This window comes from Tursiops truncatus, chromosome X (genome assembly GCF_011762595.2).
Source record: "Tursiops truncatus isolate mTurTru1 chromosome X, mTurTru1.mat.Y, whole genome shotgun sequence".
In the NCBI taxonomy this organism is placed as follows: domain Eukaryota; kingdom Metazoa; phylum Chordata; class Mammalia; order Artiodactyla; family Delphinidae; genus Tursiops; species Tursiops truncatus.
The window spans coordinates 111,281,323-111,303,427 of NC_047055.1; the positions used below are offsets into that span (position 1 = coordinate 111,281,323).

At 40.4% G+C, this 22,105-nt stretch overlaps 1 protein-coding gene and 1 long non-coding RNA gene across 5 annotated transcripts in view; one reads left to right on the forward strand and one right to left on the reverse strand.

The window, feature by feature from the left end:
* Positions 1-2,677, reverse strand: part of CNKSR2 (connector enhancer of kinase suppressor of Ras 2) — a 258,534-nt gene extending 255,857 nt beyond the window's left edge. For 2 of the 4 annotated variants that reach the window (XM_019927697.3, XM_019927696.3), the window contains exon 1: positions 1,871-2,677. In XM_019927697.3, coding sequence (XP_019783256.1) covers positions 1,871-1,934 — 64 coding nt within the window. In that variant the 5' untranslated portion in view covers positions 1,935-2,677. The remainder of the gene's footprint in view (positions 1-1,870) is intronic. The other 2 variants (XM_019927698.3, XM_019927695.3) reach the window with 2 other exon arrangements.
* Positions 2,645-22,105, forward strand: part of LOC141277650 (uncharacterized) — a 187,196-nt gene continuing 167,735 nt past the window's right edge. The window contains exons 1-2 of the long non-coding RNA XR_012329386.1: positions 2,645-2,819; positions 9,982-10,073. This is a non-coding gene — a long non-coding RNA (uncharacterized lncRNA). The remainder of the gene's footprint in view (positions 2,820-9,981; positions 10,074-22,105) is intronic.

Consider the following 22,105-nt stretch of genomic DNA (forward strand, 5'->3'; position numbering starts at 1 on the left):
AGCACTCACTACAAGCATCATGGGAATTTGTGAGAGGTAGTCTCTGAAGGTAATCTGACTCCCAAGGAGCCAAGACAGCTTTTCTTTGAGTATTTCAGTAACAAGACTCAAATTGAAGTAATCTTTTAGGCAAATTCAAAGAAAGGGTTTTAATTAAGCAGTCTTGCTTTTCGCATGTGCTCTGGCTCTTTCTTCCATGACTGAGAAACACAGAAGTTAGATGTTTGTCTGCATCTGACAATCCGAAGGGGGGAAAAATTGGTGGGAATCTAGGAGAGCAGAATTTCAATAGCAATATGAAAACAGAAGAAGAAACAGAAAAAAATAATGAGCCACTGCAGGACTTTGTCTTAGTCATGGCACCCATGGCACCTTAGCACAATGCACCGCACACAGGGGGGCAGTCGATAAATAATGAATTCGATTTAATTCAGTACACTCTCATTTGTACTGCGCTTTGCAGTTACAAAGCACTTTCCACATATTAGAAAAGAAAAACGAAATAAATGAAGAATAAAGGGGCAAGTAAGGGAATAAGAGGAAAGCAAATGGATAAAGGAAAATCCACAAGACAAGCAAGAGGCTGAAAAGGCTCGGGGGAAAAAGAAAAAAAAATTGAGTTTCCCTCTGTTGCTCTCAATCACTTCCAATCACGCTACTTTCGTTCTAAAGTACCTGGAGCTTAGAAAGTCTGACTGCTAAGCAAGCCCTAAGAAGGGGCTCCCTCATCTTTGAAACTGCATTTGCAAATGATAAGCCTTTGGGCCCTGACTAATCCACCCAGAGTTTGTGCCTAGGAATAACCACAAGCAAAACTCTTAACATCTCCCAAGTGCGGCGAGGAATCCTTTTTTGTCCATCCCCTCCATCCCCTGTCAGCATTCCCCAAATCTTAGGAATCTTGGGGATGGGAGGGGGCGCAGTGGTCGTGAGGAGAGGGTCCTCTAACTCAGACAACAGACAACAGAGGGAGATAGTGAGGCAGGAAAGCCCAGGGACAGAGAAAAAGCCCACGTTTGAGATTAAGAGGGCGAATGTCTTTAAGTATGGTTATTAGAAATTGCCCAGGGGAAAAAAGGGGAGAGTCTTCAAGATGGAATAAATGAGGGGACACTTGAATGTGCATCACTTTACACCTGGGGTCGAGCCCCCAATAAAAAGCTTTAAGATTCAAAGCCTCAAGCCGCCAGAAGAGGAGGAGGCAAAGGACGCGGGGGGATGCACAGGAGGAGCCACAGATACCAGCGCAGATGCTGTCCCAGGGGAAGCATGTTTTCCTCTCCCCCAAAGCAGCGCATCCCCCGAGCATCCTCAGCCCAACCTGGGGAAGAGGGGGAGCTCTCCGGATTCAAACCCCGGCGGCCGCGTCGTGACACCATTATGTGGGCTTAAAAGTTGCAGGGAGAGTTGGCGCAAGAAAAGGCACTTGGCAGGGGCGGCCGCCAAGGGGGCGTCAGGATTCCCAGGAACAAAGGGGCCGGGGAACGGGCGACCGTCCCTGGGGGCTCCTCCCTGAGGGGAGAAGGCAGGGTCGACACGTCCTCCCGGCCTGGGGGCACCAAGGGGAGCTAGGAGCCGGAAAGACTGACAGGGATTCCGCCGTCCGGCTCCCAGCCTCCCATCGGGTCGCCCCGGCCACCCCCGCGCTCTCCGCGCCCCTCTCCGGATGGGAAGCCACTGGCTGGAGACAATAGGAGACCAGGATCCCGAGCCCCAGTCAGCCCTGGAGGTCCCCCGCTGCCCTCGGCGCCCCACGATCAGCCGGCTGCAGCCCCGATGGCGGGCTCGGCCGCGGCGGGCGCCCCTTCCCTCCCGTGCGCCGGGACCCCGAGCCCCAGGGCCGCCTCGCCCTCCGCACAGCGGGCATTACCTTTCATCCAGTCCACTACTTGACTCGGAGACCATTTGCTCACCGGTTCCATGATCAGAGCCATGAGCACAGGGTCGGTTCCGCGCGGGGCGCGGAGCTCGGAGCTCAGACACAAAACGAACTCAGCAGCCCGAGCCGCCCTCAGGTGGGGTCCCTCGCTGGCTGCTGCCTCGCTGGGCGGGCGGCGCGGAGAAAGCGGCTTTTGTGTGTCGAGTCTCGCGGCTGCAGCGGTGGGAGCGGTGACGGGGAGGGAAAGGCGCCGGGGTCGCGGCTCCGCGCCGGGTCTGCTCGCTCCCCGCTGAGGCGGCGGCTGCTGCCGTGGCTCCGCAACTCCGCTCGGGTCTCCGTCCCTCCGGGGCTTCAGTTCATGGCTTGCACTGCCGAGGGTCGCAGCGCTAATGGAAGGAGCTGCCGCCACACGCCCGCAGCCAACTTGCCCGTTCGCCTCGTGCGCGAGAGTGAAGCCCCCGGCACGACCAGCAGCCCGGCGGAAATGACGAGGGGCCTCCTGCCACCCAAAATATCTCTCCGCAGCCCTCGGGTGCGGGGCGCGCGCACCACGAGCCCCCCGCCCGCTCGCTGCCGCGCGGTCCCGCCCCCGGGGCCGACGGCAGCCGCGCCAGGCGCGTGCGCGTGCGCGCGCCGGCACGAGGCCCGATGCCGGCGTCCGCCTGTCAGTCAGGCAGGTGCGGGCGGCTCGTAGCGTCGCGTTCCCGCCCAGCGGGCCGCCCCGGGACGGAGGCGGGCGAGGAGCGCGTGCGCGGCGGCGGCGGCCGTGGCGGCGGCCCGGGTTCCAACCTCGGGTCGGTCGGTCAGCCAGTCAGCCAGTCAGTCAGTCAGTCAGGTGCCGGCGGCGGGAGTGCGGCTCCGAAGGGCCTCTGAGCGGACGTGGCGGCGGCGGGACGGGCTGCCCACCAGTTGAGCGCCGAATGCTGAGGCAGCTGAGGAGGTACCTGCGGCCCCGCCGCCGAGGGGTGGGGGACGCCGCTGAGTTCGGGGGTTACAGCGGGAGCCCGGGCTTTCCTCGCTCCCGCCCTCCCCGCTGCTGAGTGGGCTCCCGAGGTGATTCCCCAGCCCCGCGTACGCCCGCGGAGACGGAGGCGTGGAATGCCGCGGACGGGGACCGGGCTCCGCCAGCCAGAAACGCAGCGATGACGAGGCAGGAGGGCCGGTGCTGTCGGACCGCCCCCGGTGCTGCACCGGCCCTGGGAAGTCAGGCGCGGAGCCTGGAGCCTTCGAGCGCCGGCCGTGGCGATTCCGAGGGAGGTTCGGCCCCACGTGCCTTTTGAAGGGCTTGGTGTCTGGTTTTCGGCCAACTCCTCCGACGCTCAGAGCACCCAGTACCCATTTTAGAGGATGTCCTTTTGTTTTCAGATATTCTTGTGTAAGAACTGAAGGGTAACACTGGGCTTGAAAATGAGTGACAGAGTGTAAACAACATGGTTCTTCAAAACTCCTGTTCTTCCGAAATCTTACACAGGCTCCTGTGCAGTCCTTAGTAAAACAGTTTACCTAATGAGGCTCGACTTAAACGACAAATAATTCAAACTAGAACGTTTGGACGCAAAGTCTCTGCCACCGTTGTAGGTGTTTTCTCTTTGTCATTCTTAAATAGTTCCACTGAGTAAAAGAGAAACTCATTTTATTTCTATAACCATTGCAATAATGGCAATAGGTTTTGCCAGTTCTTGCAGTAACCCATTTTCTCTAGTTCAATTGCATGAGATGCAGAGCTGCCACTTTTTTCAACTAACATGAGTTGACATCACCCCCACCTGCCCCCTCCCCCGCCACAAAGAGCTGAAACCACAGTAAAAATATTTTTGATCATTTCAGGCTAGTGATACACAACAAGTAAAACTTAAGATGGCCTGTCTGTAGGCTTGTTATTTATTTTTCTAATAATACAAACTTAAAAGTATATGAGAGGGCTTCCCTGGTGGCGCAGTGGTTGAGAGTCCGCCTGCCGATGCAGGGGACACGGGTTCGTGCCCCGGTCCGGGAGGATCCCACATGCTACGGAGTGATTGGGCCCGTGAGCCATGGCCACTGAGCCTGCGCGTCCGCAGCCTGTGCTCTGCAACGGGAGAGGCCAAAACAGTGAGAGGCCCACGTACCACAAAAAAAAAAAAAAAGTATATGAGAGAATTTGGAAAGAAATGTAGATTATCTAGACAAGTCTACACTCAGACGGTACAGGTATAGCACTTTCCTTTCATAATCCAGACCGTGGTTGTGATTTACAGTTTTTTTCTTGGCTGACCAGGTGTGAAAGGTATTGTATTTTAGAGTGCCTACATTCCAGTGTTCTCGGAACATTGCATCAATATTTCTAGAAAAGATCATTTCCAGCATCAGTACTTTATGGAGTAGCTTTATGTTCAGAAACGGAATGGAATGGATGCATTGTGAATCATTAGAGGTTACAGTCACAGGGAGATGTTAAAAGTAATTTGATCAAAATAATACTGCTAATAATAACAATGAACATTTACTGAGCACTGTGCTAAGTACTTTACATATATTTTATCCTCAAAACACCTCTATCATTAGCCACGTTTTACAGATGAGAAACTCTTGGCTATCACATTTACTTCCTATCCCCAGAGCCTATTACACATAGTTCAATAAATGTTGAATAAATTAATGAATAAAGCTTACAGATGTTAAGTAATTTGTCTGAGCTCATGACGCATGATTGTAGTACCAAGTTAAGGTGATTCCAGAATATGACTTTTAAAACTAGTAAAACGGTTTGTATCAGTGTTCCAAACTGAACAGTACTTTGGAAGGGGAAGGTCTATTGAATGTTAACTGAATATGTCTCATCAGAAAGTTAACTACAAAGGAGGCTAAGAGTCACCGTGAGTGTTCCTGCGCAGTACCAACTGTGAGAATATAGGAAATGAAGAAATTTGGCTGAAACACCAAACAGTATATCCTGACTGTGCTTGTATGACAAGCAACCAGACTACATCATATTGTAAGCAAGCTTAAAGTGAGATATTGTTTGCATAATGAATGGAGTATCAAAACAAATGCCGAACACCAGGATGCAGTAAAAATAAAAGATACGTATTTCATGAAAAACCAGTACCAAAGAAGATGGAATAAAAGGTCCTAGAGAAAGAGGATTTTGAGAATTACGTCACAGAATTAAGTTGTACATGTTCTCCTCCTATATATGTTACAGTAAGGAATTTATTTAATATAATCACCTGAGATAACTATTAGAAAAGTAATTGTAAAAACTAGGAATGACTTAGCCAAAATGTGAGTGTGGGGTTATACTGTCTAATAGCGTTCACCAAGGCCTTAGGTATTTTTCCCAAGTCGTCCTTCCTGAGGTTTCCCCTACAAAACATCAAAAATTTGCCTTAGATTTTGACAGCATAATAGGCATTAATTATTTCACTTAGTTTGTTAAGAACACAGCTGACTTCACTCAGATAGTCTTGATTTGGGGAGAAGAAAAATAAAATGATTAAATCATCTTTGCGTTCACTCTTTTATTCTTAACTCCAAATGCCTCAGCTAAATCCTGCATTTTTCTTTCCGCAACTTTTCAAATAAACTAGCTTTTATATTTTTTTGCCTATTATTCACAGTGTTAATGTCTTGCCCCATTTTTGTTAGTATAGCGTCATTACATACAAACTTCAACCTCTTAGTTTTGCCTTCTCTTAATGAACAAATCTCAAAGATTAGGGGAAAAGGTATGTTATCATAAACTACATATCAAAACATTGCACTAAATGATATGTGACACATACTTCAACAGTCTAGATATAAAAGCCAAACTGATTCTTTGGAAGGAGACTTGGATTCTTTTTGGAAGCAGGCAAAGGAGAAATATTAAACTGATTAATTGGAGACATAGAACTCGTGAGATGTTTGCAACCATATCAAAATAAACCACTTTAACGAGCCACAACTACTGAGCCTGCATGCCACAACTACTGAAGCCCACGTGCCTAGAGCCCGTGCTCCATAGCAAGAGAAGCCACTGCAATGAGAAGCCCGCGCACCGCAACAAAGAGTAGTCCACGCTTGCCGCAACTAGAGAAAGCCCACCCGCAGCAATGAAGACCCAACGCAGCCAAATAATTAATTAATTAATTAAAAAAAATAAACCACTTTAAATCATCGTTTAATCCAATTGTTACAGTTTTGTCTTTTAGACTCTCTAGAGTTCAATAAAAAATTAAAATCTCTTGACTAAAATATTTTCAGTTAAGATTTTGTATATGTAATGAGCCTAAGTACTTCAGATATGAAATTTACAAAGGTTCTCTGACTAGAATCTAGGTGCTCAATGGATCTGACTCTTAGGGATGAGGGCAGATGGGGGAGGAGCCTAAAGCCTTTTTCTCTTTGGGGCCAAAGACAGGAGTAAATAATGTGAATGTTTCTTCTGGAGCTGCAAGTTAAAGATTTCTAACCTCCACATTTCTAACGTAGGTTATTTTTATAGGGGCCTTAATCTTCACTTCCTATTCTTCTGCTAAGAAACTTGCTCAGCATCAGACCTCAGACTTGCCAGGCAAGACATATTTTAATGTTTTTTAGTTATTTAACATTTAGACAAAATGTCTTGCAGAGCCCTTTCTGGTGGTTTTCCCAGTTTGCTTAGATTGTGTTTTTTCTATAGCTCTCTGTTTAATGTTTAGATTTCTTGCTTTTTTAATGATTAATATATTATCAGGAATTTTTTTCTCTCTTTTATCTTTCATTTTTGAATGATTAGTGAGAAGTGACAACACAGAACAGCTGTGTGAGTCGTCCCTGTCCTAAAAGAGAGGAAGGGATGGGAGCCCTCTTTTTTCCACTTAGTTTTGCCCAATCCTTTCCTATAATTCTAAAAGCACATGTTCTGTGCTGGCCCAGTTGTATACCTTGATCAGAAAAATTAGCTAGGCAATTCTGATGAGACTAGTAGTGATTAAACAAGATACAAGTTATTCTTAGGAACAATATATAAAACTTGCTCCAGAGAAAGTTAAGCAAAATTTCTGGAACAATGTTTTTATTTTCTTGTAGTATAATTCAACTAATAGCTATGAGTAAAGAACTAAAGCCTCATAGCAATCTGTCTATGCCTCCAATAGTGAGAGAAGCAAGTAGGAAGAGATCTTTAACTATAAATGGGCCTTCAAGTGTGCTTCTCTGGGCCAAACCTCCCTTTAGATTATCAGGGAGAAGCACCCTGAGACTATAATTAAATTAGTAGAATCCTTTCTTTGCTGTTCTGCCTCAAGGGTAAATTGTATTAAATCAAGCCATGTCCTTTCCAGACCAAGATTCATAGCAGTCATCTCTGAGAGAAGAAAAATTGGCTGGAGTTGAAGTTATCCCAATAGGGGTTTTTTTTAGGGCTCTTTCCAGGTATTCCCTGCTGTTAGATTTTTATTAATCACAATCTAATAAAAATCCCAGAGCCCACCTAAGATTAGGAAACCTAGTTTTCTTAACTAGCCCTAGCCCATCAGGGAAGTTTCTGGTGCATTTAGCAGCCATTAATGAAAAGCATATAAACTTACTGTTAAATAAACATTTTTTGAACACTACCAATGTGGTGGCCCAAGTTGTATCCTTTAATCAGAAAAATGAGCTTGATTTTGTGAATGCAAAGATGACCAAGATGCTCATAGACTGGTAGGGGAAACAGAAACAATCACAATTAATGTAATAGGATAACATGATAAGTGCAATGATAGATGTGCCCTGTACTATGCACAGAAGGGTACCTAACAACTAGGAGGAAGACTATATGTGTGAGCAGTTATAGAGCACTATGTAGAGGTGCCTGGATGGCTAGAGTTGAAAAGCAAAGCAAGAGGTAATGGGAGATGAGGTGGGAGGGGTGGGCAATAGCCAGATCAGGGGGAAAAATTCAAACTAAAAAGTAACCTAAAAAGATAGAGCCATATAAGGATTTTAAGCAATAAAGTGACTTGGTCATATTTATATATTTATGTTTTATATTGGCTGGCAGCCATGGAGAGCACAGATTTGAGAGGGACAGGATGGAGGGAGAAGTCAGTTTGAAGGATGTGGCAATAGACCAATGAAGAGATGTCTTGGGTCAGAAATAGATCAGTGAAGGTGAGGATGGAGAGAAGGGGATGAATTTAATAAATATTCAGGAGAACTTGGTGACTGATTAGATATGAAAGGGTAGGAAAAGAGCAATATCAAGAATGATTTGCATGATTCTAGCTTTAGTGAATGGGTAAATTATTTCTTCTCCATCTAAAATAAAAAATAAAAGTGGATTTGGAAGAGGGAAGTGATCTGAGATATTCTGTTGTGGACACTCTAAACATGAGATACCCATGGGACAGCTGAGAAGGGTTTTCCAGTAGGCAGTTTCTGCATTCACATATAAGGGCTGAAGATACAGACTTGAAAGTCACTACTAAAACAAGAATATGAATGAGGACCAGGAGAGCGTGAGATGCCCATGGAGGAAGCCCACAGAAGAGAAAGAGAAAATAAAAAAATTGTAAGGAGAACCAAGAGAATGCAATGTCATGGAAACCCAATGAAAAAAGAGTTTCAGATAGAAAAGAGTGCAAAATTGTGTGAAATGCAAAAATGATGTTCCAGTAAGAACTGAGAAGAAAAATCTGGTGTTTTTGTCAGTTTAGGTATCCCTCGTGGCCTTATCGATATCTGTGGAAGAACTGGATGTCAAAATGGGAAGGCTTGGTATATACGCCATCAACTTTTTCACAAGTTGGTTTTCCTTCTTCCTCATAACCCACCTAGGTGTATATCTTATTCAGATGGCTCCATGATGAATGGTAACAATTCTTCAGTTTACCACTACCACTTGCAATACTATTTTCTGATGAAATCCCAGGAGCTATTGATGATCCCTACCCTTATCTGATTATACTTTCACCACTTATAGAATGATGGCCCTTTTAACTAGGCTGACTTTGAAATCCTCACCTCCTCATCAGATTATAGGAGAACAGCTTTACCATGGCACTCTGGTCATCTTGCACATCTCTGCATAGGCTGTGTATGCAAGGCTCAACCACAGTCTGACACATGTCATGGCATAATGCCCTGTGATCTTTCCTGGAACATGGCAAGATGATCCTGTGAGGAGCTATCCCAAGTCCATTTCTTATCTGCCACCCTGGTTCCAGTGCGGCGTGGGACTTGCCATCTCACAGCAGCTTCAGGTACAGCTTCAGACTAAAGAACCGTTCACCTATAGTTTAGAGTTGGCTCCTCAATGACAGAGTGACCCACCAATTGTATCATCTGTCATCTGGCCCCTCCAGTTTGGTATCATCCTGTGGGACTAGGGACATGGGGAGTTGACACCATGCTGATATTGTGTTGCTGTCTGTGTAAATAATAAACTTTCCAAATTCATTTGGGGTCGTTTTTGCCTTACAGCCTGAATCTATGGAGGTGTGATAAACTAATCTAGCAGCTGCCACCATGCTGCTGCTTAGGTACTGCTTGACCACTTGGCACAGATCTGATCTCGGAAGTCCATAAATACTCCCAAAAAGAGTGAGTTCTGCTAAACCTCTGCCTGGATAAACTAGGGCAGTCCAGCCCTGGCCTAGTAAATCAGCAGCAACAGCAGCAGCAGGAGCTGGATTTCAAATTTGAAAAGACTGCATTTGCTTCAATCACTGGGGCTCCCTAAAATAACCCCATAACTAATGAAAGAAAAACCCTGTGTTAATATTGCAGGATAAAAACAAAACCCTGATCTAAACCCTTTCTTCTGAGCTTTAACATTATTTATTTACAAAACATCTAGCTCTTAGGGAATTCCCTCACATTCAAGATGTTAGGTCCATTTTCATCTGAACATTTAGCAGTCTTATTTGTAGTTGCAAATGTGAACTGGCAAAATTGGTGCTAGATAAGTTCAGAGGTTCTATTTATAAATTAATACAGATCTATAAATCAAAAATTTTAAACATAAAAAGTACTTAAGGTAGGAGACAAATTGTTTGATCCTTGGCTAATAATTGACAGACTACAGAGGAATAAAGATGGGGAGTGGGAAAAGAAGATTTCTTTCTTTCTCCATAGATATTGTCATTTTTTCTCAAATGGGTCTTATTTACTTCTAGGAAGATTGGAAAATTAAGGATGCTCATACCAAGTGGAAAAAATCATTTATTCCCACTGACCAAGAACTGTATCCAGAAAGAGAGAGAGGCATGTAAGTTTGTCACTGCTTTTGATATTTTCTTGATTTTGAAAGGAAACTTAGTTATTTGGGTCATCTAAGTAATGAAAATATTTTGGTTTGTTTAGTGTCTCTTAGGAACTATTTCAAGTACTTTGTAGCACATTGCAGAAGCTATCATTTATTGATTTTTCATCATGAGCATCTACTCGGTATAGGCCATGTGCTAAGGAATATAGATACAAAAATGAGTAAAACATGGTAGCTGTCCTTGAATCCTATAAACAAAGCATACAAATAGATAGTTTTGACATAAGGTAGCAAGCAAAATGACAGAGACAAACAAAAGTATTTTTGGTGTATTTCACAATATGAAAATATGAATGCATACCAAATAAATAAGCATCTTTCTAGATTATAAAATGGCAATGTAATTTGTACATTGTATAATGTTTTGTCTCCATTCATTCATTCAGCAGACATTTATTAAATGGTTACTGTGTACCAGGGACTTGGCTAAGCACCATGGATAAACTAGTAAATATAATGAATATGGCTACTGAGCCTGTGAAGTTTACAATCTAGTGGAAAACATACAATACACTAGTAAGCAAACAAAATATGTATATATAAATGCAAATCATGAAAAATACTGGCATGAAATGTACAAAGTGTAGTGATAGAGAACAACTGCAGCAAGGGAGAGAGGAAACTCCTTACAGTGATCAGAGAAGACTTCCCTGAGTAGGTGACTTTTAGGCACAGTGTTGAGATATACAAAAAATACAGGCAGGCCAAGATCAGAAATAACTCATTCAAGGGAAAAGTAAAAGCATTTGTAAAGTCCCTGGGGCAATAAAGAGTTTGATGTGATTGAGGAACAGAAAGGAAGTCAGCATGAATCATAGTGAATGGGCGAGGGCATGAAAGAGGCTAGAGAAATAGGCTGGAGTTGGAAAAAACGGTCTTCTAAGTCCATGTGGTAACTAGCTTGGAGTGCAGTGAAAAACCTTTAAGACTTGTAAGCAGGTCAGAAACATGATCTGATTTATGTTTATAATTTAAGGAGGGGCGCTTCCACTTACAGAAAGACCAAGGAGAGGTACATTTCCCTAGTCCTCCCACTAAATACAACTAAAAACCCTGGACAGTATATATAAAACAAACATAAGAAGACTTTGAAAGGTAAGGAGAAGAAAGAAGACAAGCAAGGGAACTCAGACCCAAGGAATGACTCAGTGGTGAGTTCCCCAGGTGGTTTATTTTTTGTTCATCTCAGACTTAGAGCTGAAGAAGCTAGCAACCTGGAAACACCAAAGGCACAGACAAACGAGTCCCAAGAAAAGCCTGAGTTCTCTAGTTAAATGACCAGGAAAGGGGCAGCCTAGGAAGGCAGAAAACATTGAGACAGTAACCACTCTACTCCAGCCAAACACCACACGGAAAACTGAACCCCACCCCCACCTTTGCCAGCAAAGGCAAAGTAGGGCACCTAGACTTCTTTAAATTTGCCAGGGTATAGCAAGGCACTCCAACACCCCTGCCATGGTGGTTTCAGAGAATGCCAAAGTGGAACTGGGTCTTCCATCCTTGCCAGGCAGTAATGATCTCCCCCACACCACTTCCAGTGTCAGAGGAACATGGATTGCTTCTTCCACCCAGCAGTAACAGAGTATCCCCTTCTCTGCTGTAGTGGTGTTGGAGGAGTCCTTGTGGAGAGTAAAGACTTTGATCACTGCCCAGCAGTAATGATACCACCTCACGTCCCATGATGTCAGCAGAGTCCAAGTGGTGAGCTTAAGTAATGAAACACTTCTACCCCTCCCAGCCTGGGAGGTATTCGTGGAAGTCTGTAGGAAAGTCAGAACTCCAACCATGGCCCAACAGTAATGAGAAGCCCCACTTTCAGGTGTCAGTGAAGGCTGAGTGGGGAGCTTGGACTTTTATGACACCTGGCTGAAAGAGGGCCACACCCCTGCTTCCTCTTTTGGAGTGGTGTCACAACTAAAAACAAAGGTTTATATAAGATCCAGAGGCCCATAACATAATGCCCAAAATGTCCAGATTTCAATTGAAATTCACCTGTCATACTAAGACCCATTAAAATCTCCAAATGAATGGAAAAAGACAATCAATAACTGGCAACAACAAGATAACGGAAATGTGAGAATTATCTGACAAAGATTTTAAAGCAGCCATCATTAAAAAGCTTCAATAAACAATTAAAAACACACTTGAAATATATGAAAAAATAGAAAAGCTCAGCAAAGAAATAGAAGACAAAAAAGAAGCAAATGAAATTTAAGAACTCAAGAATACAATAACTGGAATAAAAATTCAATGTAGAGGTGAAACAGCAAAATGGAGGTGACTCAGGAAAGAATCAATGAATTGAAAGATAGTATAGGGACTTCTCTGGTGGTGCAGTGGTTAAGAATCTGCCTGCCAATGCAGGGGACATGGGTTCGGTCCCTGATCTGGGAAGATCCCACATGCCGCAGAGCAACTAAGCCTGTGCGCCACAACTACTGAGCCTGTGCTCTAGAGCCCGTGAGCCACAACTACTGAGCCCATGCACCGCAACTACTGAAGCCCCTGTACCTAGAGCCTGTGCTCCGAAACAAGAGAAGCCACCACAATGAGAAGCCCGCGCACCACAATGAAGAGTAGCCCCTGCTCACCACAAGTAGAGAAAGCCTGCATGCAGCAACAGAGACCCAACACAGGCAAAAATAATAATCAAAATAAAAAGAAAGATAGTATAATAGAAATTACCAAATCTGAACAACGAAGAGGAAATAGACTTAAACAAAACAAAAAAAGAACAGAGCCTCAGGGACCTGTGGTACAAAAACAAAAGATCTAACATTCATGTCATTGGAGTCCTGTAGGAAAGGAGAAAAAGGGCAGTACTGAAAAAGGACTCAAAGAAATAATGGCTGAAAACTTCCCCAAAGTGGCAAAAGACATAAACCTACAGATTCAAGAGGCTGAATGAATTCCAAACAAGATATCCAAACAAATTCAAACCAAGGCATGTCATGCTCAAATTTCTGAAAACTAAAGCAAAACAAAAGAAAACAAAAATCTTGAAAGCAGTCAGACAGAAACAAGACCTTACCTATAGGGAAAAATAATTTGAACGACAGTTGATTTCTCATCAGAAACCATGGAATCCAGAAGGATGTAAGCAAGATTGCAAACTAGGAAGCTTCAAGTTCTTGTTCCCCAATGGAAACATTAAAAAATAAAAAAGCAAAAAAACAAAAACAAATTTACATGCAAGAAAATGAATTTGGACCCTTGCCTTACACCATATACAAAAAGTAACTCAAAATGGATCCAAGACATAAATGTAAGAGCTAAAAGTATAAAACTCTTTGAAGAAAACACTGGAGACAATCTCCATGACATTGAATTTGGCAGTGATTTCTTATATATGACAAAAAATGCCCAGGCAATGAGAGAAAAAATAGTTAAATTGAGCTTAGTCAAAATTAAAAATTTTGTGTGTTTAAGGACATTATCAAGAAAGTAAAAAGACAACCCACAGAATGGAAGAAAATATTTACAAATCATATATCCAATCAGGAATTAACATCCAGAGTATTAAAGATCTCCTACAACCTAAGAACAAAAAAATAAGCAAGCCATCTAAAAAAATGGCAAAGGACTTGAATAGACATTTCTCCCAAGAAGATATACAAATGGCCAAAAAGCACATGAAGAAAACATTCACCATCACTAATCATTAAGGAAATGCAAATGAAAACTACAGTGAGGTAGTACTTAACACTCATTTAGTTGGCTACTATAAAAAACCAGAAAATAACAAGTGTTGGTGAGGATATGGAGAAATTGGAACACTTGTACATTGCTTCTGGGAATGTAAAATGGTGTAGCTACTGTAGAAAATGGTTTGGCAGTTCCTCAAAAAATTAAAAAGGATCACCATATGATTTAGCAATTCTACTTATAGGTATATATCCAAATGAATTTGAAAGCAGGGACTCAATCAGATACTTGTACAGCAATGTTCATAGCAACATTATTCACAATAGCTAAAAGGTGTAAATACCCCAAATGTTGATCAACAGATGAATTTATAAACAAATGTGGTATATGCATACAATGAAATGTTATTTATCCTTAAAAAGGATTGGAGTTCTGATACATGCTACCACATGGATGAACCTTGAAAACCCTATGCTAAGTGAAATAAACCAGACACAAAAGGATGACTATTGTATAATTCCACTTATATGAAGTACCTAGAATATGCAGATTCACAGAGACAGAAAGGAGAATAGTGATTACTAGGGGCTGGGGCAGGGGAGAATGGGGAGTTATTGTTTAGTTGGTAAGTTTTGGAAATGGATAGTGGTGTTGGTTATACAACATTGTGAATGTACTTAATGCCACTGAATTTTACAGTTAAAAATGCTTAAAATGGTAAATTTTATGTTACGTGTATTTTATCACAATAAAAAAATACTACAAAAAAATAAAAAAGGAAAACCATGGAGTCCAGAAAGAAGTGGCACAGCATCTTTCAAGCATTGAAAGAAAAGAACTGTCAACCCAGAATTTTATATTGAGCAAAAATATCCTCTAAGAATGAAGGGTAAATCAAGATATTCTTAGATGTAAGAAAACTAAGAAATTTTACCAGCAGATCTACCTTAAAAGAATGGCTAAAAGAAGTTCTCTAAACAGAAAGGAAATGATAAAAGAAGGAACGGTAGAACATCCAGAAGGAAGAAAGAACATGGTATGCAAAAATATGGGTAAATACAGTATAATATAGACTTTCCTTCGGGTTTTCTAAATTATGGCTGATGATTGAAGCAAAAATTATAACACTGTCTGATATAGGGCATAGAGGATATATATAAGACTATTATAGTACAAATGAGGGAGTGTAAAATCATATAAAGAAAGGTAAGGTTTCTAAACTTCAATTGAACTGGTAAAATGATGATACCACTAGACTGTAATAAGTTATGTATATATAATGTAATACCTAGAACGATCACTAAAAAGCTATATGAGTTATACTCAAAAACTATCTATAAAATGAAATTCTAAAAATATTCAAGTAACCTACAGGAAGATAGGAACAAGAAAAAAGAAGTGAAAAACAGAACAAACAGGAAACAAGAATTAAAATGGCAGACTTAAGCTCCACCATAATGATAATTACCTTAAATTACCTTAAAGGATCTAAGTTCACCAATTAAAAGACAGATTAGCAGAGTGAATTTAAAAAAACATGCTGCAGCTAACAACAAGGTCCTACGGTATAGCACAGGGAACTATATTCAATATCCTGTGATAAACCAAAATGGAAAAGAATGAAAAAGGATGTGTGTGTATATATATATATATATATATATATATATATATATATATATATATATATATATATATAAATAAGTGGGTCACTTTGCTGTACAGCAGTAATTAACACATTGTAATTCAACTATACTTCAATTTTAAAAAATCCTATTCATTATCCTTCCCACTGAACCCTCATTCGCACAATAAAATAAAATATATCACAACCTGATTCTCAATGTCATAAAGCATATTATTCTACCTAATATTCTATATACTCCTGTTGAAGAAATAAAAATTTGTGGGGAAAAAACCATGATGAAACTATATGCTGTCTACAAGAAACTCCAAATATGACAGTATAGGCAAGTTGAAAGTAAAAGGATGGAAAAAGATATATTGACCAAATATTAATTAAAAATAAGCAAAAGTGCCATATTAATGTCAGATAAAGTAGACTTCAAGGAGGGAAGAAAACTAAGGGGGAAAAATAGAAGTGCTGAGACACTCCTTTTGCATAGCAAAGAGTCAAGAGTTACTTTATAGAGTTGATGAAAAGGAAATAAACAGTAAATATATTCCTTAAAGTTACAATGGTAAGAAATGTAGGAGCTGAAAATAATCACATTGGGGAGAATTAATGAAGCAGTAGATTTGGTATGAATTAGGTAAGTCCTCTTCTGCATTGGCAGAAAGTCCATGGATAGTGTCCTAAACAAATTTATTAATAGTGACAATCGGCTTAAATGAGTTAAAATGGGAGTTCTTAAGAGTGGGGAAGATGACTATGGTTTGCTCATGTAAGTCCTTCTATACCATTAGATTATTAAGTCTTGTGCGTGTATTACTCTAGTAAACATTTAAAAATATTTTAGTTAAAACCAGAAGTGTCTACTGTGACTGACAAGAGCATAATGACTGAAATCCCTTGCATGGTGTTTGAAATCATTTACAGGCTGACCCCAGCCTAGTTTTACCTCTCTGTTTCTATCCATTCCCTAGAACACTTTGCATTAGCCACATCAGAAAACAAAGTCTTACTTCTCTTGTTAGCTCTTCAAGTACCCTTCTCACCCATCAAGACCCTACTGAAATGTAAATTCCTCCATGGAGCCTTTCTCAAATCAAGCAGGCTCCACCCCCAAGGGTAGAATTATTTTCTCCTTTCCAGCATGTTTTTTTTTTTAATTCCATTTTTATATGCAGTGGGTATACAATATACCTTTTGAGTTCTAATAAGTAAACAGAAACATAAATTCTGGGAATTCAAAATAGGAAGTATTTCACATATTCACAGGGAAAAAGTGAAAGGATTGTGCATGTAATAAGAAAATATAGGGGCAACCACATTAAAAAAGGGACATTTGTTAGTGGGAAAGTACAGTCTGTGCCCCTGGCAATTCTAATGGAGCACATTTCATGACAACTCCTCTTCTCTCCCTGACTTCATGAAGATTCACCATATGTCTTGTAAGTCAGAAACCTTATTTTTAGAGCAATATATTACTTCTAAGCTTGACTTCAAGCCACACATCTTTTCTACTTAGAAGAGATATACTGTTTCCAATGTCAAATAATTATGTTAACCCAATTTTAATGGGATTTGGAATGTGATAGAAGAAACAGGAATCAGTTGATAATGAGAATCTGACAGCATTTTCTTGCTTCCCAAGCAAATAACTTTCTGCAAAAGTCCTGTTTGAAGGCATAATTACCAAGCTTTTGTCCATTGGCATGTGGCTACTTTTAATATTCTATGAAAACAGTCTTATTTTGTGGTTTATTTCATGGCAGATTATGGCCATTCAGTAAAAGGGTACATTATTATTTATTTTCCTTTGAATGTGTCCAGATTTTTAAATTGTTGTCAAGGACTGGTTGTTCTGATGCAATGACTCTTATGGTACCATATGTCCGGAAATTTTGAAACAATGATTTAAGGATTTACATATGCTTAGTTATTAATCTGAATGTGTAATTTCAAAAGGCAAAGTTAAGGATGTTTTCAGTAGCAAACCTTAGTTTTCACTAAAGTATGTGTCCTCATCAAAATTATAGAGCAGCTACTTAATTATATTATTACAACTTATATGAAAATATATTTCATATAAAATTACTCAGCCATTAAAAGAAACGAAATTGAGTTATTTGTAGTGAGGTGGATGGACCTAGAGTCTGTCATACAGAGTGAAGTAAGTCAGAAAGAGAAAAAACAAATACCGTATGCTAACACACATATATGGAATCTAAGAAAAAAAAAAAGATCATGAAGAACCTAGGGGTAAGACGGGAATAAAGACACAGACCTAGTAGAGCATGGACTTGAGGATATGGGGAGGGGGAAGGGTAAGCTGTGACAAAGTGAGAGAGTGGCATGGACACATATACACTACCAAACGTATAATAGATAGCTAGTGGGAAGTAGCCGCATAGCACAGGGAGATCAGCTCGGTGCTTTGTGACCACCTAGAGGGGTGGGATAGGGAGGGTGGGAGGGAGGGAGACGCAAGAGGGAAGAGATATGGGAACATATGTATATGTATAACTGATTCACTTTGTTATAAAGCAGAAACTAACACACCACTGTCAAGCAATTATACTCCAATAAAGATGTTTAAAAAAATTATAAGAAAAATAAACTTGCCAGAACATGTAGAATTGCAAAGTGATATGGTGTACTTAGAAAGAGAGCTAAATTAGGAGTGAGAAGAGTTGGGCCTTCTGTCTAAACTTCAAGTTCAAGGCTCTGCAATACTGGGCAAATCATATAACCCCACTAATCCTCAGTGTTTTCATCTGCAATATGGGAATTCCCATTCTTAGAATTGTCATGAAGTGCAAATGAAAAAATGTATTCAAAATCACTGTAAACTTACAAATATAAGGTAATATTATTCAAATTGCATAGAATTTGTAGCACAGTCTTCTAAATATCTTCAAAACTGGCAACCTTTTTATCTTTAAGGATAACTTTGATAGTCAAAATTCATCTGAAGCCATGTCTGGTCAGTAAATTTGATGCTCCAATTAGCTAATACTGTTTTCGGTTAAGAAATAAAAAGAGCTATAAAATAGATATTTTTAAAAGCAGTCACATAAAATTACTGAAAGCAATGTTTTAAAAGTTCCCAAAATGTTTTGAATTATATCAACATCCCAAAGATGACTAGTTTGAAGCCTTAACACTAATTGATTGCATTTCTTTGGTTATGTTTCTTAAAAGAATATGTTTATCTGCTTTTTTTTTTTTTTTCCGGGTACGCGGGCCTCTCACTGCTGTGGCCTCTCCTGTTGCGGAGCACAGGCTCCGGACGCGCAGGCTCAGCGGCCATGGCTCACGGACCCAGCCGCTCCGCGGCATGTGGGATCTTCCCAGACCGGGGCACGGACCCATGTCCCCTGCATCGGCAGGCGGACTCTCAACCACTGCGCCACCAGGGAAGCCCCATATCTGCTTTTTAATACTGTTTCTATATAAGCTCCTAGGTTATTTTATCTTAAGTCTACATGTTTGGTTTAGATACTACTCTACAAAAGTTTAAAGTAGAGCACAAGCTAATTAGGTAAATTTATGTTTGTAAAATGAGACATATGAAATATTCAGTTATTCTTGTGTGGCTATGGAAAGGTAAATAAAAGGTCAGCTCCTATAAACTATTCCTTTTGTCAGGATTGTGAGTAAAGATAGGAAGGGGAAGGGAGAAAAATGTTTGCACTACTAAAGTACCACTTCACTATCAACATATTTAATGAGTACCTGAATAAAACAAAACCGGCTTAAAAAATTAAACCTTGCCTTTGTTTTCCATTTATGGAAATACCCTTTCTGCAGGCTAGATGAAGGTAAACTGTGGTTCAGTGTTCTCCCTCCCAACCTAGGTACCTGTAGTTCCTACATAGCATTGTCAGAATCCTCACATGGCAGGGGGAAACAAAGGTCATAGAATTATTATATGTATTTTTCTAAAAAAAAAATACTGTGCCATGGGGAATTCCCTGGCGGTCCAGTGGTTAGGACTCCATGCTTCCACTGCAGAGGGCATGGGTTCCATTCCTCTTCAGGGACTAAGATCCCGCAAGCCTCTCGGTACAGCCAAAACAAACAAACACAAAACAAAACAAAACAAAACAAAAACAAAAGCTGTGCCATGCTTAGAAAATATAGAACCTCATTTCCTTAATGGCACAACTTCTGGTATGCATAATCTCATGGAAAAAGAAAGACTGATTGCATGCAAAATTTATACCTGAACAGGGAGATGAAGTTGTAGCTAATTGGGAAGGAGATTAGAAAGATGATGGAATTAATAACTAAATCCAACATTTAGTTTAAAAACACTATTCAGAAATTATATTAGGTACCCAATGTGATCTCGCTTTGGGGGTAGGGATATTGTTTTCCTATATGCAGTGAGTTTCTCTTGTATCATGGCTTTTTAATATTGTATTGATTACTCAATTTTTCTTGGTCCATTAGAACATAAATATGTAAAAATAGCAGGCTATTAAGTCTTTTTCAAAAACTTAGTATAATCAGAAGTGTTCTGTTAACATGGAGTGTACCTCATTTTTAGTATGAAAAATATACTTGGGGTCTGATGGGATCTTATGGAGGTTTGGTTCAACAGCCATGTAAAAATGAAAACTCTGTTAATACTAATTTACCTGTTTTAGTAAATCACACAAAAGAAGCAACCTAAAGCAACCATTGATACAAAGATTTCCTGTATGCATTTGATACAGATGACTCCAACTGATACCTGCCATTTATACAATTGTATTTTGCATTCACTTTGAATAGATCAAAGAATTAAATAATTTGCTTACACTTTAGTTGTGCTTCTTAGAAATCAGTTTCTGCAGATTAACGTAGCTGCCATTATCACTGTAGGGGAGACAAAATAATTTTTCCTCTACCCTTCTGAGTTCTTAGCTGAGACCTCAATAATCAAAGATGGGTTAACTAGAGAGGTGGCTTTAGAATTCAGGATTAGACACCACCTTAATAGGGAAAGGGGAGGCGGGTAGTAGGCCTCTTAGGGGAGATAAAATGATTTTTAGGGAAGATGAATGGGGGCTTTAAAAGAAGAGATGGGAGGTATGATAGTTTGTGACAAAGTTTGTCTGGGTGTGATGTGTACTTCTAGACTCTCCTGTGTTAGGAGTCAACCCTCTTTGGTTGATGAAACTCCTAGGGAGGGGATTTATGATAACTGAATTCCTTTAGGAGGATTTATCTCCTGTTTTCAAGTGACTTCAGCTCAAAATAATCAATATACCAAGCAGCATATTTTGGGGTGGCATATTTTGCTACCTTTCATTACCTTACGTGTTATCCTACAGTCGAGGCCTGGAAGAAATATATTAAGATTGGTAGAGAGTTCAAGGTAAGTGGAACTTGTGTCACTTTCTCCATAAACTGTTAGAAAAATATTCTCAAGCAAGGAAATTTATGACAATTTGACTTTGATGTTCTACTTTAATGATCTTTCTTTTCCCAAATGAGTGTAGTCAAAACCTGTTTCCAAAATTCACCAGTACCTAATGACTTCCTCAGACATTGACATCAGCTAAGCTCTACCATCAAATAGTTTGGAAGGAGGACCAATATGATCAGTGGTAATTTGAATAGGGATGGGCTGATTTAGCACATCAAAACACTTTTGGTTGCATAGATTTGTGATCAAATGCAGTGAATCCTCATGCCTCAGATCTAAGCAACATATGTGGCCAAAACATTTTGCTGTTCAAGAGAAATGAGTTAGTATAGTGACATACCAGAATCATGAGCAAAAGAAGGTTTGATTGTTTCAGAAGAAAAGCTTATTGCCATAGCATCAGCATTCAAGAAAAATTTGTAACCATCTATAGAGATACATAGAAGACTTTTCAAGAAAAAGTAAGCAAAATCATTGAAGTAGAAGGCAAGCCTCCTAGAAAGTTGTTTGCTACGATGAAACCAAATGCAAGGTTTCATTAAAATAGAAGAAATCACCATGCAATCTGCTCCTCCCCCAGTATTTATCACAAATAGACTTTTGGGGAGGCGTTTGTACACATATAATGATCAGTGAAAATGTTCATAACAGCCAACCCAAATTTTCAATTCAGTTTAAAGGTGTTGGAGAAATGAAGAATGTCTGCAGTTATCTAATGAGTACATATTTCTCAGACTGCAAATTAGTTGTGATGGCAATGTGGGATCCTGGACAGGATCCTGGAACAGAAAAAAGACATTAGTGGAAAAAAATTGGTGAATTTAGAATAAAGTCTGTAGTTTAGTTAATAATATTGTATCAATGTTGATTTCCTGTTCTTGATAATTAAACTATGGTTATAATATTAGGGGAAGCAGGGTGAGGGATAAGGCATATAAGAGAAATCTCCCTGTACTACTTTTGCAACTTTTCTGTAAGTTTGACACAGGCACATACAGAAGGAGAAGATTTACTTTTTATATAACTAAATGTAATCTGTAACTCAAGTGCCCAGAAAATTTTATCTAGTGACAGAAAAATTATCTGTGTCTCAGAAAGTTTTATTTGGTCACAACCAGGTAAAGTTGGTCACCTTTAACATTTTTCTTAAAGAAATTCATGGGTTTTGCCTTCTCCCCTTCCCCAAGGTAGATGTAAAGCTGGAAGGAAGCTTAAACAAATATTTAAAAGTTTCCATAAAGTAGGCGCATCTACTTGTTATGTTTGATTTGGTTGTGTCCTAAACTGACG